The 26,557-nt window shown below is 43.4% G+C and overlaps 1 protein-coding gene across 1 annotated transcript; it reads right to left on the bottom strand.

Moving 5' to 3' along the window:
* Nucleotides 1-1,072: 1,072 nt before the first annotated feature.
* On the bottom strand, nt 1,073-25,202 carry LOC138353334 (mucin-2-like). The gene is made up of 5 exons (XM_069306212.1): nt 25,189-25,202; nt 24,275-24,502; nt 19,698-20,978; nt 19,302-19,381; nt 1,073-3,513 (listed from the first exon to the last, which is right to left on the bottom strand). The coding sequence occupies exons 1-5, from the start codon at nt 25,200-25,202 to the stop codon at nt 1,073-1,075; spliced, it is 4,044 nt and encodes a 1,347-aa protein (XP_069162313.1).
* Nucleotides 25,203-26,557: the final 1,355 nt, after the last annotated feature.

A 26,557-nucleotide genomic window follows, 5' to 3' on the forward strand; every position in this document is an offset into this window, starting at 1 on the left:
GCGTTAGAGAACTGCTACGGGCTGCTTCCTGGGGATGTGTGTGAAATTGAAATTGAAATAAGTTTATTGAGGCAAAAATACACACAAAGGGATGAGGTAGCTCAAGCTATTCTCAACCCGTTCAGTATATCGTGTTAATACATACATAGACACACATCACAAACAAGGGATGTGTGTGTGTGTGTGTAGGTGCGTGTGTAAGAGAAATATATGTAGTAGACATAATTGGTGAATAGCTGATGATAAAGATTAAGCCACCCAAAAGGTGTCACGGGCATGAAAAGCCCGTAAGTGGTGGCCCTTTTGAGCCATTACCAGTATCAATAGATGATACTGGAGATCTGTGGTGAATAGCTGATTGATGAAGATTAAGCCACACAAGAGGTGGCACGGGCATGAATAGCCCGTAAGAGGTGAATAGCTCGATTCTGCAGATATAAATAGTAAACACGAATAGCAAAATAAATACTCTCAATAGAACCCCAAACTCTCACCTCAGTTCCCCAGAGCGTGGTCCAGCCCCCGGAAAGCAAGTCAAGAGAGGAGAATATGTTAGTCCATCATATACGTTTTGTCCCGAGTTCAAAGCCATTGGTAATAGGGAGGCAAACACCGGCCCTGTGTGTGCTGAGTGACAAAAACTCTGAGGAGAATCTCCAGGTGTGTGACTTTGTTTGGTCGCCATCATTTGATGTGAATGAAGGTTCAATGAGCTTCCGTGTGTTTAACTTTACTGAATGTCGGTCCTGGGAACAGAATTTTGAGCCTTTGTTTTTTGAGTGTGTTCGGAAACGGACTTTTTGAGAATTTATGTGCTGAGTGTGTGTTTGGAAATTGATATTAAATCGTTCCTTTATTAAAAATTTATTTTGATGTTTTTTGACTGTTGATAATTTAATTTGACTCTTGGTTAATTTTTATTAGTTGGTGTTATTATTGTTATCTGTTATTAGGATTATTATCATTATTACATATGTCAGTGACACTTGGTTATCGTTAAAGAGATGTAAACTTGTCCTATACAGTCATTTGTATTAATGTGAGAGTTGCAGTCATCTGGCTGGCATCCTGTTTACATCCATATCACCAGCTCTGTGTCTCTCTTGTCTGTGGGTTTCTTGTCTGTGTCTCTCTTGTCTGTGGGTTTCTTGTCTGAGGGTCTCTTGTCTGTGTCTCTCTTGTCTGTGGGTCTCTTGTCTGTGTCTCTCTTGTCTGTGTCTCTCTTGTCTGTGTCTCTCTTGTCTGTGGGTCTCTTGTCTGTGTCTCTCTTGTCTGTGTCTCTCTTGTCTGTGTCTCTCTTGTCTGTGGGTCTCTTGCCAGTGGGTCTCTTGTCTGTGGGTCTCTTGCCTGTGGGTCTCTTGTCTGTGGATCTCTTGCCTGTGAGTCTCATGTCTGTGGGTCTCTTGTCTGAGGGTCTCTTGTCTGTGTCTCTCTTGTCTGTGTCTCTCTTGCCTGTGGGTCTCTTGCCTGTGGGTCTCTTGTCTGTGTCTCTCTTGTCTGTGTCTCTCTTGTCTGTGTCTCTCTTGTCTGTGTCTCTCTTGTCTGTGGGTCTCTTGTCTGTGTCTCTCTTGTCTGTGGGTCTCTTGTCTGTGGGTCTCTTGTCTGAGGGTCTCTTGTCTGTGTCTCTCTTGTCTGTGGGTTTCTTGTCTGAGGGTCTCTTGTCTGTGTCTCTCTTGTCTGTGGGTCTCTTGTCTGTGTCTCTCTTGTCTGTGTCTCTCTTGTCTGTGTCTCTCTTGTCTGTGGGTCTCTTGTCTGTGTCTCTCTTGTCTGTGTCTCTCTTGTCTGTGTCTCTCTTGTCTGTGGGTCTCTTGCCTGTGGGTCTCTTGTCTGTGGGTCTCTTGCCTGTGGGTCTCTTGTCTGTGGATCTCTTGCCTGTGAGTCTCATGTCTGTGGGTCTCTTGTCTGAGGGTCTCTTGTCTGTGTCTCTCTTGTCTGTGTCTCTCTTGCCTGTGGGTCTCTTGCCTGTGGGTCTCTTGTCTGTGTCTCTCTTGTCTGTGTCTCTCTTGTCTGTGTCTCTCTTGTCTGTGTCTCTCTTGTCTGTGGGTCTCTTGTCTGTGTCTCTCTTGTCTGTGGGTCTCTTGTCTGTGGGTCTCTTGTCTGAGGGTCTCTTGTCTGTGTCTCTCTTGTCTGTGTCTCTCTTGTCTGAGGGTCTCTTGTCTGTGTCTCTCTTGTCTGTGTCTCTCTTGTCTGTGGGTCTCTTGCCTGTGGGTCTCTTGTCTGTGTCTCTCTTGTCTATGTCGCTCTTGTCTGTGTCTCTCTTGTCTGTGGGTCTCTTGTCTGTGTCTCTCTTGTCTGTGGGTCTCTTGTCTGTCGATCTCTTGTCTGTGTCTCTCTTGTCTGTGTCTCTCTTGTCTGTGGGTCTCTTGTCTGTGTCTCTCTTGTTTGTGGGTCTCTTGTCTGTGGGTCTCTTGCCTGTGGGTCTCTTGTCTGTGTCTCTCTTGTTTGTGTCTCTCTTGTCTGTGTCTCTCTTGTCTGTGTCTCTCTTGTCTGTGTCTCTCTTGTCTGTGTCTCTCTGGTCTGTGTCTCTCTTGTCTGTGGGTCTCTTGTCTGTGGGTCTCTTGCCTGTGGGTCTCTTGTCTGTGTCTCTCTTGTCTGTGGGTCTCTTGCCTGTGAGTCTCTTGTCTGTGTCTCTCTTGTTTGTGGGTCTCTTGTCTGTGGGTCTCTTGACTGTGGGTCTCTTGTCTGTGTCTCTCTTGTTTTTGGGTCTCTTGTCTGTGTCTCTCTTGTCTGTGTCTCTCTTGTCTGTGTCTCTCTTGTCTGTGTCTCTCTTGTCTGAGGGTCTCTTGTCTGTGTTTCTCTTGTCTGTGTCTCTCTTGTCTGTGGGTCTCTTGCCTGTGGGTCTCTTGTCTGTGTCTCTCTTGTCTATGTCACTCTTGTCTGTGTCTCTCTTGTCTGTGGGTCTCTTGTCTGTCGATCTCTTGTCTGTGTCTCTCTTGTCTGTGTCTCTCTTGCTTGTGGGTCTCTTGTCTGTGTCTCTCTTGTTTGTGGGTCTCTTGTCTGTGGGTCTCTTGCCTGTGAGTCTCTTGTCTGTGTCTCTCTTGTTTGTGTCTCTCTTGTCTGTGTCTCTCTTGTCTGTGTCTCTCTTGTCTGTGTCTCTCTTGTCTGTGTCTCTCTTGTCTGTGTCTCTCTTGTCTGTGTCTCTCTTGTCTGTGGGTCTCTTGTCTGTGGGTCTCTTGCCTGTGGGTCTCTTGTCTGTGTCTCTCTTGTTTGTGGGTCTCTTGTCTGTGGGTCTCTTGCCTGTGGGTCTCTTGTCTGTGTCTCTCTTGTTTGTGGGTCTCTTGTCTGTGGGTCTCATGCCTGTGGGTCTCTTGTCTGTGTCTCTCTTGTTTGTGGGTCTCTTGTCTGTGTCTCTCTTGTCTGTGTCTCTCTTGCCTGTGGGTCTCTTGCCTATGGGTCTCTTGTCTGTGTCTCTCTTGTTTGTGGGTCTTTTGTCTGTGGGTCTCTTGCCTGTGGGTCTCTTGTCTGTGTCTCTCTTGTTTGTGGGTCTCTTGTCTGTGTCTCTCTTGTCTGTGTCTCTCAAAACATCAAAATATCATTTATAGAACTAAAACAATTCTCCTATTCAGGAAAACCACACACCAAGTGTTCGTACACGACTTATTGCCAACTCTCACACACATATAATCCCATTTACAAAATCCATTTCCTAAAGGATAAACCGGAACCTTTTGCCACGAACAGCACCAATCAGCTGACAGCGTCAACACAGCACCAGGGGCCAGATTCACGAAGCAGTTACGTAAGTACTTACGAACGTGTACATCTTTCTTCAATCTTTGACGGCTTTGGTTACAATAATTAAACAGTTTACAAGCATGAAAACTTGCCAATCAACTGTTGTTATTGTTATAAACAGCCTCCTGGTGCTTCGGAGCTCATTAACTGTTTAATAATTGTAAACAAAGCCGCCAAAGATTGAGAAAAGATGAACAGGTTCGTAAGTGCTTGCGTAAGTGCTTTCGTGAATCTGGCTCCTGGCCCTTGCTGTCATCAGGATGTAAGCAAGTAATCCCACGTCCTTTATGTTATATTCTTGCTTCCCAAGTCCTCTTGTCTCACTGTCCAACCACTTGGGCTGGACGGTAGAGCGACGGTCTTGGTTCATGCAGGTCGACGTTCAATCCCCGGCCGTCCAAGTGGTTGGGCAACATTCCTTCCCCCCCGTCCATCCCAAATCTTTATCCTGACCATTTCCAAATGTTATATAGTCGTAATGGCTTGGCGCTTTCCCCTGACAATTCCTTCCATCCCTTGTCTCTCTTTCTCTCTCTCTCTCTCTCTCTCTCTCTCTCTCTCACTCTCTCTCTCTTCTCTCTCTCTCTCTCTCTCTCTCTCTCTCTCTCTCTCTCTCTCTCTCTCTCTCTCTCTCTCTCTCTCTCTCTCTCTCTCTCTCTCTCTCTCTCTCTCTCTCTCTCTCTCTCTCTCCCTCCGTCTAAGAATGCTTCGAGAGATATACCACAATGAGTGTACACCAACACAAACACATATACAAACACGAACATTCACAAACAAACACCCATCCCAGCAAGCGGGATATAAAGTGTAAGTGTTTGAGAAAGGTTAGGAAACGCTGACGGACAGGTTGTGTAAAAGTTAGCGTGAGTTTTGAGAAACAATGAGTTGAGAGATAACGCTAGGTGCCCGGGGCCTGCAGCAGGGAGCAGCCTGGGGCCTGCAGCAGACAACAGCCCGGGTCCTGCAGCAGGGAGCAGCCCGGGGCCTGCAGCAGACAGCAGCCCGGGTCCTGCAGCAAGTATCTCATTGTTTACTAACCAGTGCCATAAACACTGATACTGGTCCTACGCACATGGTATAGATAGTTTTCTCTCCTTGTTTTCAGTCATGAATATGTTCGCGTCACTTTTTTTTTCATTGACTTCCACTCTCCTTAGGGAGCCGGTCGGCTGAGCGGACAGCACGCTGGAGTTGTGATCCTGTGGTCCTGGGTTCAATCCCAGGCGCCGGCGAGAAACAATGGGCAGTGTTTCTTTCACCCTATGCCCCTGTTACCTAGCAGTAAAATAGGTATCTGGGTGTTAGTCAGCTGTCACGGCCTGCTTCCTGGGGATGGAGGCCTGGTCGAGGACCGGGCCGCGGGGACACTAAAAAGCCCCGAAATCATCTCAAGATAACCTCAAGATAACCTCCTTCTTCAGTTTGAGGATCGAAACGTGCCCAACGTCTCACTAAACACATTACTACGAACGTCTTCTTATCTTGAGGTTATCTTGAGATGATTTCGGGGCTTAGTGTCCCCGCGGCCCGGTCCTCGACCAGGTCCTCCTGTTTTGTTACACACACCCCAGGAAGCAGCCCGTAGCAGCTGTCTAACTCCCAGTTACCTATTTACTGCTAGGAGAACAGGTGCATCAGGGTGAAATAGACTCTGTCCCATTTGTTTCCGCCTCCGTCGGGGATCGAACCCGGAACCTTATCGCTACGAATACCGAAAGCGTTGTCCACTCAGGCCCGATAACATGCTCCTTCAAGGCCCGATAACATTCACAAACTTACGCCATACAAATTGCAAAAGAAACTAACTAAGAAAGCGCTCTCGCTTATGTATTGTTTTATGTGAGGGGAAGTATGCAAGGAGGCAGAGGGGAGAGGGGAAGGTACGAGGGCACTAGGAGAAGGAAAGGGAGAATGAATAAGAGGATGAACAGCGGTAAGAGGGGAGAGAGACGCAAGGGGACAAAAGACAAGGGACAGGAAAGCCAGAGAAATAGGGACGGCCGAGCTAAGGCAGATGTATGGAGGTAGGGGAGGGAAAAGGAGAGAGGATGAGAAGGGAAGGAAAAGGTGGTGAAGAAACAGAGGAAAGAGGAGGATTAGAACGGGGAGCAGGAAGATGGATGTGGATGGAGATGAACGTTCGTACACGTGTCTGTGTTGCTGTTCGAAAAGACAAGTAATATAATCACCATCGTTGAGGCCAGCAGTCCCCGTGGCGCAGTGGTAACACACTCGACCCACGAGCGATTTGGCCTGGGTTCGTATCCTGGCCCGGGAGGATTGACTGGGCGTCAATTCTTAACTGTACGCCTCTGTTCACGCAGCAGTAAATGGGTACCTGGTTGTTAAACGATTTGGTGGGTCGTATTCCGGGGAACATAGGATTAAGGACTTGCCCGAAACGCTATGCATACTAGTGGCTGTACAAGAATGTTAGAATTCTTGTATGTATAAAATAAAATAAAAAAAAAAACTATAGCGAAAGGAAAATTTTGCCCGAGTTAAACTTACTCATCTAAATATTATAGTTATTTTCATGTTTGGCCTGACACAGCTAATACAAGATAAGGCATCGGAATGAGCCATATGGCTAAATAGTATTATGACAGGACGCAGTATCACATAGCTAGCTTATGACGCAGTATCACATAGCTAGCTTATGACGCAGTATCACATAGCTAGCTTATGACGCAGTATCACACATCTAACTCATGACGCAAACTAGTGTAACCCTTCATATAGTCTAGGATAGCTGCATCATTCCAGATTGACCTTAATACATTAGTATCAGAAAAATATAAATTAAGCATTTTGACAAAGTCGCTCAAAATAAACGTACATGAGATGTGCAGATGAAGAGTCAAAATAGCGTGGCTGAAAAGTGTTGGCCAAACCACACACACTAGAAATTGAAGAGACGACGACGTTTCGGTCCGTTCTGGACCATTCTCAAGTCGATTGATAATGGTCCAGGGCTGACCGAAGCGTCGTCGTCTCTTCACTTTCTAGTGTGTGTGGTCTAGATGAAATGTATGTGTTAGTATGAGACTAGGAGACATTAGGACCTCACTATGGAGCATTCGTTCGTGCTAATGAAACATTAATTAGGTCCTCAGAGCGAATCATAGTTCTTATTATCACCGGAAAATGTATTGCCTGATGCAAGGAAAAAAAGAGGCCGGGAGGAATGTAAGAAAGAAGGGAGGGAGAAAGCAGTGAATGTTAGGAGAGAAGGAAGGATGTAACGAGGGAGGGACGAAACCCCTGGATGAAACCCTGCGATTAACGACCGATTTGGTCTCGGTTTGAGCCCTAGGAAAGGAGAATATACTGGGTGTCAATTCCGTAGCTTTTCGCCCCCATTCACGCTGCAGTATTAGGGTACTGGGTTGTTAAAGCGATTGATGGGTAGTGTTTAAGAGAAAACCAGTTGGGTAAGGCTTACCAGAGCTATGAGAAGAGACAGCTTTCAGCCTGCTAACTGGAGTCAGAAGTCACCTGCTCCTGTATCCACTCGAGTAAAAAGGAGAGAGAGAGAGAGAGAGAGAGAGAGAGAGAGAGAGAGAGAGAGAGAGAGAGAGAGAGAGAGAGAGAGAGAGAGAGAAAGAGAGAGAGAGAGAGAGAGGTGGAGATGCTAGCACGACCAAAGGTCCTAAAACTGGAGAAGCGTCCCATAGTTCCGTTGCTCCCTTGAAAAGGAACTTTGAGGCCCTGCAGGACAATGTGAAAGATTTGACAACGTGCCAAGGTGGTTGATGGCTCCAGACGCCCCTTGATTACTCGCGGAATTAACGACTAAAAATCCTGAAAAGAGAGCGAGGCAGCAGAAGGCGTGAGAGAGAGAGAGGCAGCGCTGCCGGGCCACGCGAATGTCGCAGTTCCCCCTCTGAAAGGACGTGTTTGGAGGAGTTGGTAAAGGGTTAAGCAATGTAGGTGACAGCTTGGTCCAAAGTTTGAGAGTGTGAGGTGACTGACGGCCGGCTCACCTTATTTAATATTTGAATACGAAACAGACGATTATAAATATCGTTATTATATTATAATGATTAAATTTGTTATCTTATATTATTATTATTATTATTATTATTATTATTATTATTATTATTATTATTATTATTATTATTATTATTATTATTACTAAGTCGACATCCATAGATGAGTCGACATCCATTGTTGTATAGTCAGCTCCAGGGGATTGGTGAGAAATCAAAGGCGATTGTTGAGTAGTCTGTTTAAATTAGGGATTGAACTGATAATCAATCGTGAAAGCTGAGCAGCCACTCAGAAATGAGCGTTGAATAGGCAAACTGACATGAACTTTGAGCTGCTAATCATAAGTAAGCATTGACCAACAACTTAAAAGTAAGCGTTGAACAGACAACCAGATTGACAACTTAAAGCCAATCAGAACTAAACAAACATTATCTAATTAAAAATAGAGGAACCGAAGTCAATTAATATTTTGCACTTTATGATTTAAAAAAAAAATACGAGTTTTACACGAACATTGCATTATAGAAATGTCACTGAATCCTCATAAGGTTGCAGATGCCACATAAAAAAGGTCTGTGCAACAAAGAAAGGTCTGTGCAACAAAAAAGGTATGTGTAACAAGAAAAGGTCTGTGCAACAAAAAAGGTCTGTGCAACAAAAAAGGTCTGTGCAACAAAAAAGGTCTGTGCAACAAAAAAAGGTCTGGGCAACAAAAAAGGTCTGTGCAAAAAAAAAGGTCTGTGCAACAAAAAAGGTCTGTGCAACAAAAAAAGGTCTGTGCAACAAAAAAGGTCTGTGCAACAAAAAAGGTCTGTGCAACAAAAAAGGTCTGTGCCACAAAAAAGGTCTGTGCAACAAAAAAGGTCTGTGCAACAAAAAAGGTCTGTGCAACAAAAAAAGGTCTGTGCCACAAAAAAGGTCTGTGCAACAAAAAAGGTCTGTGCAACAAAAAAGGTCTGTGCAACAAAAAAGGTCTGTGCAACAAAAAAGGTCTGTGCAACAAAAAAGGTCTGGGCAACAAAAAAGGTCTGTGCAACAAAAAAGGTCTGTGCAACAAAAAAGGTCTGGGCAACAAAAAAGGTCTGTGCAACAAAAAAGGTCTGTGCAACAAAAAAGGTCTGTGCAACAAAAAAGGTCTGGGCAACAAAAAAGGTCTGTGCAACAAAAAAGGTCTGTGCAACAAAAAAGGTCTGTGCAACAAAAAAAGGTCTGTGCAACAAAAAAGGTCTGGGCAACAAAAAAGGTCTGTGCAACAAAAAAGGTCTGTGCAACAAAAAAGGTCTGTGCAACAAAAAAGGTCTGGGCAACAAAAAAGGTCTGTGCAACAAAAAAGGTCTGTGCAACAAAAAAGGTCTGGGCAACAAAAAAGGTCTGTGCAACAAAAAAGGTCTGTGCAACAAAAAAGGTCTGTGCAACAAAAAAGGTCTGTGCAACAAAAAAGGTCTGTGCAACAAAAAAGGTCTGTGCAACAAAAAAGGTCTGTGCAACAAAAAAACCTGCTGGAGATAGTTTACTGTATTATAATTAGCATGCTACTTAAAGATAAATAATATTGAGGTATTTGAAGGCTTCTCCTAAGTACTTTTAGCTCATTATTTAAACCAAAATTGAATTGGGAAATAGAAAAAAGGGTTCTCTGTATTTAATAGGAAAATGTTAATTTTGTTGAAAAAAATTATAATTTTAAGAAAATTTTAATTTTGGTAAGGAAATGTTAATTCCGTTAGGGGAATTATTATTGGTTCACAGTGGGCTTCACGGCGCTCCAGCACCTCTACCCTCAGCTATAATAGGTAACAATATTCAACTTTTTACAATAGGTTCCACTCTTTTATTTTCGAATCTAAATTTTTTTTTTCTGTGAAGTTCGTCATGACTCTCTCTCTCTTTCTCTCTCTCTCTCTCTCTCTCTCTCTCTCTCTCTCTCTGGAAATTGGTCTGTGATTGACCTATATTTATTTCCGTCTATTTTTCTTTGTGCCTTTGTTTGTGTTATTTGTTGTGTCGTTCGGACTTTGTTATACGAGTCGGTCCAATTTTAGATTTTCCTCCAAATCTAAAAAAAAATCCGTTTGCTATATATATACACACAATATATATATATATATATATATATATATATATATATTGTGACGGTAACGCGTTGGTGTTCGGCTGTTTAAGGCTAGGGGTATGGCCTCGTCACATAGTTATAAAAAAAAAATAGAAAAACTGGAACTTCGTCTGTGGTAAGGTAAGGAGAAGACACACAAAACACAAGTAAAACTTTAACAATGAAATTTTAATTACGTTAAATAAATCAAAACATGAAAATATGGACAAACAAATATGTATAATAAAATCAATGAATCAAAATAATAAGAATACTTAAATGACACAATGAAAGTTACGTTAAGGCAAAATAATAAGAAGTGCAACACAAAAGTTAAGTGGGAGGTGCTGGAATATTGGCTTAAAGCCACCACCTCTCTCAGTACACGCTAACGTCTAGCTGGGAGGAGTGCTGGCTACGAAAGCACGGAACATTCTGAGGACTGATGTTGGGGCGACCCCAGACATCAGGTAGTATTGGGGGCGAGTGCAGGTGCAGCCAGACCGGCGACCAATCAGCGGAGCCGTAGCGATCAACGGGTAGTTTGGTGGTTGGAGTTCGAACAGGTGGCTGGATGCATACGTTTCTGCTCACCCTGGCAAGCCTTGCTGGTGCTGGTGTTGTTGTTGGACATTTCTTCCATAGTCTTTTTATATAATTGTGAAGACGTAATTTTGGAGGGAAGAGCAGGCTCAATCTCTTGAAGGAGATTATCGTCACAATATATATATATATATATATATATATATATATATATATATATATATATATATATATATATATATATATATATATATATATATATATATATATATATATATATAAAAGGGCTCCACCTCTATTGCAATTTTAGGGACCCAGAGCCTCAAAGAAGGGAACATAGAGAAAAACTTGCCATTTAACTAGGTGTTAAAAAAAACTAGGCCATTTAACACCATTTGGCTAGGTGTTTAGGTTCTGTTTGCAATTATTTTGAATTTAAAGGTGAAGCATTTACAGAAACGTGATGCGAACAGACGTCGTCAGCGAAGCCCTGTGCAAGAAAAGTTAGAAAGTCACTCAGCCCGTCCTCCAAACAAAGACCCAAAAGTGATTCCATGCACCCGCCAAACATCCAGATTATGAATGAAAAACGGTTTACACACGACTCAACTGATGACGTTCGAACACTTCCGGAACAAGTGCTTCACTGACGAATTTTGTTCGAATCACAACGCTATAAATGCTTCACCCACGTACTACAAATACAAATAATCGCCAACAGAACCTAAACACCTAACCTAACCTATCCTATGCATATGTATACACAATATGCTAATATATTATAATATTAATTTATACTTGAGAAAATTCCCGTTTTGAATGAACAGCATAATAAAAAATAATCGCCAACAGAACTTAAACACCTAACCTAACCATTGCCTAAATATGTACTATATGGTAATATAAAATAATATTCATTTATATTTGAGAAAAGTCCTGTTTTGAATGAACAGCATGTTACCATTGATGAATGCCGACCAGTTAGTTTATAAACAAGTCATTTTTACCTATAACAAATATGTTCGCATATTTTGCACAGCGGACGACACCTCTATGCGGTCCCAACCAATCCCAGAATTATTGAGACTCTGGCAACCCGATGGCTGAGAGGCGACACGTCCAGTCGGATGGCGTCAGTCGGACCGGAGACGAGACGACGGGTGGTCGCACAGCTGGATTCCGGTTTTTTTCTTTTTTTTTTTTTATATAGATCCGCTGCTTCGCGCACTGTTGACGAATATATGAATAATATTAATTCTTGCTGTTTCAGAATAGCTTTGCGACGTACAATGTGTGTCATTTTAGTTGCGGCGAAGCGCGATGATGGCGCTGTGTTTGTTGCTGTTAATATATGCAAATATATTCATGTACGACTTTGTCAAGACGAATGTTTGGGCATCCTTCCTAAGAGCTCAAAAATAAATTAATTCTAATTTCTCAATCTCAATAACTGTTCTTTCAGCCTTGTTACACCCTGAACCTTTGAGAGTCAGAAGTAACACATATGGAAATAACTTGTCAAATTAGAGGGAGATGCTAATAATTGTATTTCAAAGAACTGTAAGCAGACTTTCGTGGAGCTTGAGGAAGACCATATTATAATGACTTAATAAGCAGCAAGTCTCGCTGGTGGCGCAATGGTAACACATTCGCCAGGCTCTTCGGGGGCCATATGGTTTGGGTTCGTATCCTAGCCTGGGAGGATTGACGTCATAGGCGCCAGTACTTAACTGTTCGCCTCTGTTCACCAAGCAGTTTGAGTACATAGTTATTAAGCGATTGGCGGGTCGTGTTTCACGGACAACTAGTGAGTAAGGCTTACCATGAGCTAGGGGAAGGGACAGCTCTCAGCCTGCTAACGGGCCTCACCGGTTACCTGTCCCTGTACTCACCTGTGTAAAACCAAAAATGAACCCAGGGAAAGGGAACACAGATTGATTGATGAAGATTAAGCCACCCAAAAGGTGGCACGGGCATGAATAGCCCGTAAGTGGTGGCCCTTTTGAGCCATTACCAGTATCAAGAGCTGATACTGGCGATCTGTGGAGGTGCGACTGCACCCTGCGTGACGGGAGATGTCTCCCGTAAGGGAACACAAGCCTCCTGATGGTTTTATATGTAGTGAAGAGACTTAGTGTGTGTGTTGCTTAATGCAGCGTGTGTGTATAGCGGCCACCCTCCTTGTCTTGATTGTCACTCTAAGCCAGAGTGAGACACTCGAGTGTCACTCTACCCCCAAAGTGACGATTGACTAGTTTCAAATGATTTTGGTAAAGGCAGTGTAAGCTAATGCTCACTCCTATAATAATTTCTGTTATCGGGGATTGAAAGAAATCCTTATGCCTTTATAGTGTCTTCTATTTTTTATGTACTCACCTAATCACCGAATTGTGCTTGCGGGGGTTGAGCTCTGGCTCTTTGGTCCCGCCTCTCAACTGTCAATCAACAGGTGTACTCACCTAGTTGTACTCACCTAGTTGTGCTTGCGGGGGTTGAGCTCTGGCTCTTTGGTCCCGCCTCTCAACTGTCAATCAACAGGTGTACTCACCTAGTTGTACTCACCTAGTTGTGCTTGCGGGGGTTGAGCTCTGGCTCTTTGGTCCCGCCTCTCAACCGTCAATGTGTATGTGTGTGTGCGTGCGCAGTCACCAATTTGTGCCTACAGCATCGAGCTTCAACTTTTGGACCCTGCCTTTCTAGCAACTTAATACTGCAGGGACTCCTATTCCATTTCTCTATCAAATCTACCTTATGAAATTATAAATGGTTAGCTTCCGCAAATTGCTTATTTAGTTAATTCCATTTTTTCCACTTCTCTTACGCTAATGGAATACTTTCTCACATTTCTTTGGCTTATCAGGTCTTAACCTTCTACCTATCCCCACCCTTTGCTATCGAATTCATTTCAAAGATCTTCTTTTCAATTATGTCAATCCTTCTGAGTATTTTGTAAGTCTTCAGCTCCTGAGCCTCGGCGTCAAATGCCTCCCAAATATACTCACGAGGAAATAAAATAATGATAGATAAATAGATGAGAGAGAAAAAGAGAGAGATAGTAAGAGAGGGGTTACAGATCCCCGAGGCGACTTAACAAAACTCTCCCCTTCGTGTTGAGGGGAAGACCTGTCCCTCTGCTCCTCACTAACCTATCCCCTCCAACCCATTCACTTATAACCCCCATCCACTTCAAAGCCAACCAACTTTAAGCCCCCATCACCCCCTCCGTAGCCTATAACTAAGCCACCGACACTGAGACAAAGGCTCATACACACACACACACACACACACACACACACACACACACACACACACACACACACACACACACACACACACACACACACACACACGCGCGCGCGCGCGCGCGTGTCCATTACCGGCTCCGCCTCTCTCCCGTCCTCATACTCTACCTAGTAAGTCACTCGTTCAAGTAATCCCTCCCAGATCATACTCCAAATGTTGCTTCCTGTTGTAACGTTCCGCTCCTGATGTCATTTGTGCTACTTGATGCGTTGCTCCTGTTGCTACTTGTAGTGTTGTTGGTACTGCTACTGTTGCTCTTGTTGATACTACTACTGTTGCTCCTGTTAGTACTGCTACTGTTATGTGTCGCTACTTATATATCTGTATTCGGTACAGATTATGTTACAGTCTCAGAGATTCAGCTGGGGCTGACGTTACGCTGACAGCTGGTATTGGTGCCACTCAGCTGGTGCTGGTGCCACTCAGCTGGCCCAGGCACTCATCCTCAGCTCAACACACCAACAAAACACAATAAACACTTTTCCGTAAATCTTTCCCAAGAATTTCATTAAATTTTTTGTCGTAAGCGTTATCGGTCGGCCAACAAGTTCATTACGAAACTTTTCAGACAATTTCAGACAAAAGCATTGTAGCTTTTAGCACAGCGATCGTTAAGAAAAGCAAAAAAAAAACAAAAAAATCTCCTCTTGCGTTTACCTAGAAACAACAGCGTTCTTTACATACACTTTTGTTAACTGTTTCACAGAAAAATTATCGACAGAACAAAGTTCCAAAATTATCAGGTCCTTATAGGGGAACTTATATGTGCTGTGATTATATAGTAATGTATAAATAATCCCTCGTCCCTACTTTAAAATTTTGATTTTTTTTTTTTTTTTGTATACAAGAATTCTTACATTCTTGTACATCATGAAGATTAAGCCACCCAAAAGGTGGCACGGGCATGAATAGCCCATAAGTGGTGGCCCTTTCGAGCCATTACCAGTATCAAGAGCTGATACTGGAGGTCTGTGGAGGTGCGACTGCACCCTGCGTGACGGGAGATGTCTCCCGTTTCGGGCAGGTCCTTAATTATAATTTTCACTAGAATACGACCCGCCAAATCGTTTAACAACCAGGTAACCATTTTTACTGTTGGGTGAACAGAGGCGACAGTTAAGGATTGACGCGCAGTAAATTCTTCCCCGGCCAGGATACGAACTTAGGCCAAAACGCTTGCGAAACACCAGGCGAGTGGTGATAGAAGTACATATAGTTATATCGTAGTAGAGCTCAACCTATCACAAGGAGATATGGGTAATGATTAATGCAGGAAAGGCAGACACACACACACAAACACACACATAGGAATTGGAGATTTTTATCTCTCAGAATGTTTGGTAATATGTTTATTGTTTGTGATGTGTGTATATGTATGTATTAACACGATGTACTGAACGGGGTGAGAATAGCTTGAGCTACCTCATCCCTTTGTGTGTATTTTACATCAATAAACTTATTTCAATTTCAATTTCAATTCACACAAACACACACACACACACACACACACAACACACACACACACACACACACACACACACACACACACACACACACACACACACACAGGGGTTAAGTAGCTGAGTGGACAGCGCCCGGAATTCGTAATCATAGGGACCGGGGATCGATCTCCGGGGATGGCGGAAACAAATGGGCAGAGTTTCTTTCACACTGATGCTTCTGTTCACCTAGCAGTAAATAGGTACCTGAGAGTTATACAGCTGTTACGGGCTGCTTCGTGTGTGTGTGTGTGAGAAAAGAAAACAGGATTGATTGAGAGTTGAGAGGCGGGCCGAAAGAGCCAGAGCTCAACCCCTGCAAGCACCACTAGGTAAATACACACACATAAAACACTCACTCATTATCCCCCGGGGATGAACAGCCTCATTAGCGGGCAAACACTGCACGTTGGGTTTTTTACACTCGAAATATAATTATTAAAAAAATCGACAGTAAACAGAGACCGGCTCAGACCCGAGTTTGTCTCTAAGAGAACGAAAATAGATTACTTTTATCTCAACACCGACCCCGTGGGATACTCTGGTTTACCTCCCCCCTTTTACCCTGCTGCCTTTTAAGGAGTATATTTCCTTTGGCAGGTTTGTGGGTAAATATAGCATGATATCAAGATGATTTGAGAATAATATCAAAGCTTGATGATAATTGGAAAAGACTTATATTGCGGTGGTCGGATGATATTTGACTAAGATTATGATGTCTTCCTGTAAGAATTTCTTCGTTAATGTCTCGATTTTCTTTTTCCTTCGTTTACAGTTTGGGTTTTGTCACTTATATTCTGGTTATCATCTGTATCATCCTCCATCCTTCAGTGCCCCATCGTGTATCCCCATGTTCCCCATCCTGCATCCCTGTGTGTTCCATCCTTCATCCCTGTGTGTTCCATCCTGGATCACTAAGTGCCCGAGCTTCGCTACACACTGACTACACTTCCCTTCATTAGCTCTTCCTACTTCTACAACATTCACCATTTCAAACATAATCCAACACCCATTTCAATGAATCCCGCCCACTGTCCTTTCCCAGTGTGATCACTCTGACCCCCCCTCTGTCTTTTCCATTCCCCAATAGGGCCCACCACTCCCCAACCCACCTCCCAGCGTCCCAACCCTATCTCATAGTCCCCCAACCCACCACATATCGTCCCCAATCCACCACATATCGTCCCCAACCCACCACATATCGTCCCCTAACCCCATCACCCTTCTTGCCCCACCCACCACCCAACTTCCAGCCCCGCCCAGGAACTACACGACATGTCTCTAGAGTGGGTGGAACACAAATGTCCTGGATGGAGTTGTCTGAGGCTCTGTACTGTCGGCCGGAGACCACTAATGGAGCCCCGGGCTGCCTCCCTCGCTACCTGGCCCCAACATGCCCCCAACAACATATATTTTTACTTTAATTTTCATGCTTTATGCTGTTTCAACACACGTGAGTGTAAGGGGTTTGGAAGCACAGAGGGTGAAAGTAATTTCATCACAGGAAGGTGACGAGAGAATCTCTTGTCCGTTTCCAATGCAAGTCACGTAATTGATTGGCCTTAGAAAGCACAGATTGGAGCGTCACGTTGAAGATCATTTAAGATGATCACTTCTTGGTGATCTTGGCCCTCTAGTTGGTGACAGCGGTGGTGCCAGATAGACAGATGGACGGAAGGTAATTATGAGAAGACAATAAGCTGGTATGACTATATAGCCCTTGACAGGAATACGAGGACATATGAGGAACTGGTGTATGAGAGCAGAGTGAAAGACCGGCCCTCATGTACTCTCACACACGTCTCTCACGGCCCTCATCTACCCTCACACACGTCTCTCACGGCCCTCATCTACCCTTCACACACGTCTCACGGCCCTCATGTTCCCTCACACACGTCTCACGGCCCTCATCTACCCCTCACACACGTCTCTCACGGCCCTCATGTTCCCTCACACACGTCTCTCACGGCCCTCATGTTCCCTCACACACGTCTCTCGCAAGCAAACCATGCAAAATACTGACGGGAATAATATGGAAGCGAGAACTGGAACACTTTAAAACAAATTACCAACTAAGGGTTCAGAGAAAAGAACTCCTGCCTAACAAGCCTAATTAAATTCTAAGAAAAGATGAGATCAAAAACAAGAAAAGTTAGGCATCTTGCAAACTAGAAGATTTAATGAAAGTATTTAATACTTTATATCACACGAAGCTTCTCATAAACAAAGGGATTAAGACGGAACAACGCGATGAGAACCAGGGAACAGCCCTAAGAAATTGGAAACAGTTTACAACGATGGAAATCAATCTGATTGGATAACTTTGATGGGATACGTTATTGGACTTGAAGCTGATGAGGAGAATCAGAACGAGAGAGTATATCAGTAAGATCCAGGAATACTTACATAGCCGGATAGAAAGATCTGACAAATGGCTACTAGATTTCAACACAAATCAGTACAAGAGCACGAGCATGGAAAATGGCGTGAAGATGACTGATAACAATAAGTAATAAGTTTACAGTGAAATAAGCGAACGAATCACAGGAAACACAATATATAGAAAGATATCAGCATAGCATAAGCAATATCCCTCATTAATGTAGAGAAAGATGCTTTTAAAGCGCTATATACAGTACACATCCCACCAGTGCTTGAACATGCACTACTAGGCTGGACCCCCCCCCCCATGCTGAAAAGTCCAGCCATGCTATAAAAGAGTCCAGCCTTGCAGTAAAGAGTCCCCCCCCCCCCTTGGCAGAATGCAAAGAATTATTATAGAGAAAGCACAGATGTTCGATATAAGATTAGTTTCAGAATTGTGGGGCCAGAGCAATGGGAACAGAATATGGAAGATGAACCTTGTAGTAATTGAAGAAAGCGGGATTAGAGGGAGGGACATGATCCATACATAGAGAATACTGAGTAATTTTATCATATAGATAAAGACAGGATATTTAGATTTGCTATAAACATACCGATACTTATAGAAGTCATATGGATGTTAGAAAACTCAACATAATTGTTAAAACAGTTTAAAAATTAAAGGGACAATACGAAAAAAATTTTGGAGGAAAATTTAATCTGTATTTTTCAAGTATAAATGCCAAGAAAATGAAGAGTCGAGAGACATCAGGAGACAAGTCAATATAAGACCGACAATTGGAAAACAGGGATCCATGAGGTAAATATTTGTTTAACGTAACCAAAAGTTACATTAAACCAACTTTAGAAGTTAGTTTAATGTAACTAATTCAGGAGACAACTAAACACAGAAATTCGCCCCCTAAGCTCCAGCAATATTTAAACTGAAAATACGAGACAACTGAAGATAAATTAGTCAACAAGTACCTGACGACCGCGTGATTCAGCTCTGAATGTTGGAATTTAGACGAGGAGAGAAGATGAGAGATAGAGAGAGACAGAGAGAGAGAGAGAGAGAGAGAGAGAGAGAGAGAGAGAGAGAGAGAGAGAGAGAGAGAGAGAGCTAGGCAGAAGAGGAGATAGAGAGAGTGGGAGGAAGGGAAAGAGGAAGGGAGAGTGTCAGAGAAAGAGAGAGAGAGAGAGAGAGAGAGAGAGAGAGAGAGAGAGAGAGAGAGAGAGAGAGAGAGAGAGAGAGAGAGAGAGAGAGAGAGAGAGATGGTTTCACCAACAAATCTCTTCTAAAGAATTTACTAGCAATGTTTCAACAATTCTTTGTTATCTTCAGGCTACACAAAAACCACAGTTCGATTCGAATGATATATATAGAACCCAGTGGGGGAGGCGACGGGTGAAGTACATACGGAAAATCAGTTTTGGAGAGAAATATTATAGGGGAAGTACTTCAGTCTCCTTCTCTGGTTGAGTGTACAATAGCTCACTGCATTATATGCAGGAAAACAGATCTCTTACCCTGTCTATGTAAGTCGAAAACATCATACACTTTCTGTGGTTGAGTGCTCAATAACTCACTAAACACTATATGATATCTAACTCATCTCTAACCCTGTCCATGCACGAAAAAAGAAAGGATAAGAAAGTATATATATATATATATATATATATATATATATATATATATATATATATATATATATATATATATATGTTTCAGTATTGATTATTTTCTTGGTTAGGGCTTCTATCCCTCTGACCAGTGCTTTTGCATCTTGGTTTAATTGGAAGAGGATTTCTCCAAAAGTCATCGTCGTTCGAGGAGAAGAAAAATAAATAACTGTAGAATATATTACACTTATTATAAATTTACACAACATTTCGATCCTACATGGTTCATTCTCAAGTGATGGGACAATACAGGGCATATTGAATTTATGCCATTAAGAAGGTCAGGTGCAGACAAATACAAATAGGTGAAGAGTGAGGCATAAAGCAATGAAGAGTAAGGCCTATAAGTGTGAAGAATAAAGCGAAAAAAGGGTACAAAGTATCATACAAAGATTAGTCAGTTGTATGGGCCATGTTGAGTAGTGTCTTCTATGTTGGTATCTTCGCGTTCCAGTCTTGTTCCTACTCTCATGGTTCTTACTCACCATGAGGAAGGGCTGGCTGTAAGACTGGTTGTATGACTGGCTGTAAGACTGGCTGTAGGACTGGCTGTAGGACTGGCTATAGGACTGGCTGTAGGACTGGCTGTAAGACTGGTTGTATGACTGGCTGTAAGACTGGCTGTAGGACTGGCTGTAAGACTGTCTGTAAGACTGGCTGTAAGACTGGCTGTAAGACTGGCTGTAGGACTGGCTATAGGACTGGCTGTAGGACTGGCTGTAAGACTGGCTGTATGACTGGCTGTAAGACTGGCTGTATGACTGGCTGTAAGACTGGCTGTAGGACTGGCTGTAGGACTGGCTGTAGGACTGGCTGTAAGATTGGCTATAGGACTGGCTGTAGGACTGGCTATAGGACTGGCTGTAGGACTGGCTGTAAGACTGGCTATAGGACTGGCTGTAAGACTGGCTATAGGACTGGCTGTAGGACTGGCTGTAAGACTGGCTGTAGGACTGGCTATAGGACTGGCTGTAGGACTGGCTGTAAGACTGGCTGTATGACTGGCTGTAAGACTGGCTATAGGACTGGCTGTAGGACTGGCTGTAAGACTGCCTATAGGACTGGCTGTAGGACTGGCTATAGGACTGGCTGTAAGATTGGCTATATTACTGGCTGTAAGACTGGCTGTAGGACTGGCTGTAAGACTGGCTATAGGACTGGCTATAGGACTGGCTGTAGGACTGGCTATAGGACTGGCTGTAGGACTGGCTATAGGACTGGCTGTAAGACTGGCTGTAGGACTGGCTGTAAGACTGGCTGCATGACTGGCTATAGGACTGGCTGTAGGACTGGCTATAGGACTGGCTGTAGGACTGGCTATAGGACTGGCTGTAGGACTGGCTGTAGGACTGGCTGTAGGACTGGCTATAGGACTGGCTGTAGGACTGGCTGTAAGACTGGCTGTAAGACTGGCTATAGGACTGGCTGTAGGACTGGCTGTAGGACTGACTGTAAGACTGGCTGTAAGACTGGCTGTAAGACTGGCTGCAGGACTGGCTACAGGACTGGCTGTAGGACTGGCTATAGGACTGGCTGTAGGACTGGCTGTAAGACTGGCTGTAAGACTGGCTGTAAGACTGGCTATAGGACTGGCTATAGGACTGGCTGTAGGACTGGCTATAGGACTGGCTGTAGGACTGGCTATAGGACTGGCTGTAGGACTGGCTGTAGGACTGGCTGTAAGACTGGCTGTAAGACTGGCTGTATGACTGGCTGTAGGACTCTGGGCCTCTGTATCATAGGAACCTTGACTTCTCCCGCTAAATCTTTACGAAAACATTTATCAAGGAATATTTTACGAGCACTTTCACTTCCCTCACACAGAGCAACTCCAAGCAAAAGCATCTCATTATCCAGAATCAAAAGAAACCCTTACAACTCTGAAGCCAACGATATGTTGCGAGGCAGTGTTTGTGTGTATTCACCTAGTTGTAGTCACCTAGTTGTAGTCACCTAGTTGTATTCACTTAGTTGTATTCACCTAGGTGTATTCACCTAGTTGTATTCACCTAGTTGTATTCACCTAGTTGTATTCACCTAGTTGTATTTACTTAGTTGTATTCACCTAGTTGTAGTCACCTAGTTGTGCCTACGGAGGGGTTGAACTCTGCTCTTTTGGCCCGCTTCTCAACTGTCAATCAACTGTTACTAACTACTAACAAATTTTTTGGTTCCCATCCCGCACACACACACACACACAGGGAGCAGCCCGTAGCAGCTGTCTAACTCCCAGTGTGTGTTACACACACACACACAGGGACACAGGGCCGTTAGAAGGAACTTTTTCAGTGTCAGAGTAGTTAACGGATGGAAAGCATTAGGCAGTGATGTGGTGGAGGCTGACTCCATACAGTCTTAAATAGATATGATAGAGCCCAGTAGGCTCAGGAATCTGTACACCAGTTGATTGACGGTTGAGAGGCGGGACCAAAGAGCCAAAGCTCAACCCCCGCAAGCATAAATAGGTGAGTAGTACACACACATAGACACACACACACACACACACACACACATGTATGCAAAAATAACTCGGACAAATGCTATTTAATTTTCAATGCAAATAAAACACCGGTGCATTCACTGTGTAATTATTTCTGCAACAGTTTATTTGCAACAGATGCACGTTGCAGTGTTTTTATATTTATGAATTAATTTTATCAAACATTTCCACATTTTACACAAGTATCACAGATTGAGTTAATCTTTTTCAGGCTTTTTTACACCGAATTTGTCTACAAAAGTTTCAGAAGCTCGCTGCCAATTTGCTTCAGAGTCCAGAGCTGAGAGAGAGAGAGAAGATTAAGCCACCCAAAAGGTGGCACGGGCATGAATAGCCCATTAGTGGTGGCCCTTTTGAGCCATTTCCAGTATCAATAGATGATACTGGAGATCTGTGGAGGTGCGACTGCACCCTGCGTGACGGGAGATGTCTCCCGTGAGTCCAGAGCTGTTTTGTATCGGATTATAAACCAGTTTGTAGTTTTCTTTTGCGTTTGATGTGGACATATTTGTAAAGCTGTCTTGAATGTTTTCTTAGAGCGTTGCACTCAAATGGTTTCACTTGTGTCACCGCTGATCAGCCGTCTGGACGACTGTGAATTGGTGCTGCGAAGACGTCTCTTCTTGCAGGTCGGGGTTCGATGCTCGATGGTCCAAGAAAGGAAGGAAGAAATTTTCAAGGGAAAGCACCAAGCCATTACGACTATATAGCTCTTGGAAGGGGTCTGGATAAGGAAGATCAAAGGAAGTCCAAAGTCCAATGGAAGGGGGGACAAAAGCTATGAGGAGAAAGCGCCTAGCCATTTCGACTGTATAGCACTGGGAAGGGATCAGGATAGGGGTTTGGGATGGGACGGGGGGAAGGAATGGTGCCCAACCACTTGGACGGTCGGGGATTGAACGGTGACCTGCATGAAGCTCTACCGTAGCTCTAACGTCCAGGCCAAGTAGTTGGACTCGATGGTCCAAGCGGTTGGGCATTCTTCCTTCGCTCAGTTCTATCCCCCTTATCCCAGCTCCTATCCGGTAGTCGTAGTGGTAGAGCGACGGTCTCGCTTCATGCAGGTCGGCGTTCAATCCCCGACCGTCCAAGTGGTTGGGCACCATTCCTTCCCCCCGTCCCATCCCAAATCCTTATCCTGACCCGTTCCCAGTGTTACACAGTCATAATGGCTTGGCGCTTTCCCCTAATAATTCCTTCCTCCCTTCCTTCCTTCCTTCCTTCCTTCCTTCCTTCCTTCCTTCCTTCCTTCCTTCCTTCCTTCCTTCCTTCCTTCCTTCCTTCCTTCCTTCCTTCCTTCCTTCCGTCCTTCCTTCCTCCACATATTTTATTAATTCCTCTGTGTCACATCAGCCTTCTTTCTTTGACTCGTCTGAAAATATATTTCTTGATGGCTTTAAACACTAACACTGCCCCCCCCCCCCTGACTCTTCACGAGAGTATACGGTCAGTTGAACAAATCCACAAGGGCCGTGACGAGGGTTCGAACCTGTCACGGCCCTTGTGGATTTGTTCATTTGATACATCAAGTTAGTGTGATTTCTGTGTGTATTGGGTCAATATCCACTCCAATGATCAATAACAATCATTATCTGATTGTTAACAATCATTAACAATCACTATCTTGAGATCTGGAGATGATTTCGGGGCTTAGTGTCCCCGCGGCCCGGTCCTCAACCAGGCCTCCTTTTTGTGTGTATAATCTTAAACACTCCCCCCAGGAAGCAACCAGTAGCAGCTGTCTAACTCCCAGGTACCTATTTACTGCTACATGAACAGAAGCATTAGGGGTGAAAGAAACTCTGTCCATTTGTTACCGCCGGGGATCGAACCCGGAACCTCAGGACTACGAATCCGAAGCGCGGTCCACTCAGCTATCCGGTCCCTTTGATGGTGATGAGAAGAAAAGATGTGTATTATGAAGAAAATTAATAATTTGATTATATTCTGTATAATCATTATATTCTATATAATCATTATATTCTGTATAATCATTATATTCTGTATAATCATTATATTCTGTATAATCATTATATTCTGTATAATCTGATTATATAATTCTGTCATTATTCAATGACAGAATTGTATTAAGAGTGTTTTCCCTCAAAAATGACAATGATTAAAAGAAGAAGAATAAATTAATAATAATTTTAATAATAATAATAATAATTTTAATAATTATAATATAATAATAATTCTAATAATAATAATATTAATAATATTATTAATAAAATAATTAATATAATACTAGCAGTTATACTAAATAACTTTAAGGTAAAGCTTGGAAAATGTGGGTTTAATATGGGCCCGGCTGCTCAAAATGTATTGGTCATTGTATTAAGACTTGCTTAGAGCTTGCACAAGAAACTTTTTACTCTCCAGGAAATTTAGAAAATATTAGCAAATACCAACACTTACCTCCGAAAACCTTATAGTGGTATTTTCCGGGAAGGGAAAGAGTTTATCTCACACACACACACACACACACACACACACACACACACACACACACACACACACACACACACACACACACACACACACACACACACACACACTCGCACTAAGTCAATAACAGGTTCCAGAAGATCAGAGGAAATGTCACCACTGTGGAGAAATGCCCGACAGATAACTGGAACATTATCTAACACAATGCTGTCTAACACAATGCTGTCTAACACAATGCTGTCTAACACAATGCTGTCAAACACAATGCTGTCAAACACAATGCTGTCTAACACAATGCTGTCTAACACAATGCTGTGTAACACAATGCTGTCTAACACAATGCTGTCAAACACAATGCTATCTAACACAATGCTGTCTAACACAATGCTGTCTAACACAATGCTGTCTAACACAATGCTGTCTAACACAATGCTGTCTAACACAATGCTGTTTTAATACCTAAATCATTACTAGTAATATATATTAATGTCGAGTTATAAAGAAAAATAAGATTTCAACTAAGACTGAACAGAGCAGAAGACGTTGTTAAACACAGCAGAAGGAACGTGAGTGAACGGATAAAGGACGAGAAGGAGAAGAATGAAGGCGAAGATAGGAGAAGGAGAAAGACGAAAATGACAATAGGAAAGAAGAACAGTTGGATGAAAATTAAACGAATATATGGATGACGTAAAAAACAATATGATAAGAAACAAGGAAACAGAAAGATCACGAAAAGGACTTTGACGATAAGAGTGAAGAAAGAGAGATGATAAAAGGACAATTTGAAGGAACTAGAGAGAGACAACATAACAAACGTCTCAACTGTGGCTGCGGCAAAACAAGACAAGAAGCAGTTCCAGGAAGGGGGAAGGAAGGGAGGGAAGGGGGGAGGTGAAAAGGGGGGTAAAGTAAGGGAGGGTAGAGGAGGGGGAAGGGCTGGAAGGGGGAGGGAGTTAGGGAGGGAGGGAAGGGCCAGTGTTATTGTGTTAGAACCCTGGCAACAGCATCGGCGACTGCTGCTTCACCGCTCCCAGCACATGTCTCTGCCAAATGTTATTACCCAGAGAGTCGCGCCAGGCAGCATCCGGAGCACAGCAGTGGGGTCTCCCTCTCTCTCCCAGGCAACCACCACGTCTCTCTCCTCATGTCCTGCTGCTGCTGCTGCTGCTGCTGCTGCTACTGCTGCTGCTGATGCTGCTGCTGTTGCTGCTACTGCTGCTGCTGTTACTGCTGCTGCTCTTGCTGCTGCTGCTGCTGCTACTGCTGCTGCTGCTGCTACCAACACAGCTGCTGCTAGTGATCTTGTAGTTGTTGTTGATGTAGCAGCTGCTACTACCGCTGCTGCCATCGATGATAATGTATCTGCAACTGCTACTGTTTTCGTGCTATTGCATTTGTTGCAGCTGGACACTGCTGTTCCTTTGGTTACTACTGCTTCTCGTGCTGCTGTTATGGTCGCAGCTGCTCCTGCGCTGACACTGGCGATGCTTTTAAACACACGCGGTCCCAGATACTATTTTTTCAAATGATGTTACTGATTCTATAGTAGTTGCCATTGCATTTAGATTGAATATACAGCACATCTCATTTCCCAAACACCAGCCCACGCGAGTCTCTCAATCTTCCTGTTTCAGAAGCTGATCTGAGGGCAGCAGGGCAGGCAGATTTACCAGCCCTCTGCGTCAGAAACTTCGGAATTATGAATTTGCGACATTGCAATTATCGACGTTAGTATTTCTATACTATTCTGTGTAAACAAAAGATTTAAGACTGTTAAGTTAAAAAGAGTTTAAGAGTTAAGACTGCTAGCTTAGAATCTCTTAAACTTTACAACACTTTAAGCAAGGTGATGTATTAAGACTTGTAGAAATGCCTTACTGTGACGCACACCGGAAGGTGACGTCAAATAAGATTCTGAGAAGCATGAAGAAAGTTGATAAAGATTGTCTGTTCCCGGAAGAGCGAGACACAGAACAACTGAGAAACTGGCGACTTGAAACGCAACTGAGTCATATATATATATACATATAAAATGAAGAGCTTATTCAATGTAGAAACGTTAACTCGTGATATGATGTAGTGATCGAGAGCAAAAAAAACAATCCACAGCTTCAGAAGCAGATATTTCGAAATCGTAAATTACGAGTCCAGTTGTACTTGAAACTCAGTTGTGATGAAAACACTGCGATGCAAGGAAAAACAAAATAAAATATGCACATCACAGCATCTTCATTCAGCCTCTTATATACACTCCAGCAAGCGTCCCAAGACACCGGGGCTGTGAAGCAGCACGTGTCTCGTCTCTGCTAACCACGACCATTACTGACAAAGCAGCAGTCGCCTTCGTTCTTCCGATCACTGCTAACTCTTAGTCTAAGGGGGAGTGAAGCACTG

The sequence above is a fragment of the Procambarus clarkii genome, chromosome 57 (assembly GCF_040958095.1).
Source record: "Procambarus clarkii isolate CNS0578487 chromosome 57, FALCON_Pclarkii_2.0, whole genome shotgun sequence".
Taxonomy (NCBI): Eukaryota; Metazoa; Arthropoda; class Malacostraca; order Decapoda; family Cambaridae; genus Procambarus; species Procambarus clarkii.

What these genes read in the sequence shown, in the direction of transcription:
- LOC138353334 (XM_069306212.1), bottom strand. An exon ending in GAACCTGTTATTGACTTAGT is followed by an intron (nt 20,979 to 24,274) that starts GCGAGTGTGTGT and finishes GTTTTCGTAAAG; the next exon opens with ATTTAGCGGGAGAAGTCAAG. An exon ending in ACCAAGATGCAAAAGCACTG is followed by an intron (nt 3,514 to 19,301) that starts GTCAGAGGGATA and finishes ATGTTTTGAGAG; the next exon opens with ACACAGACAAGAGAGACACA.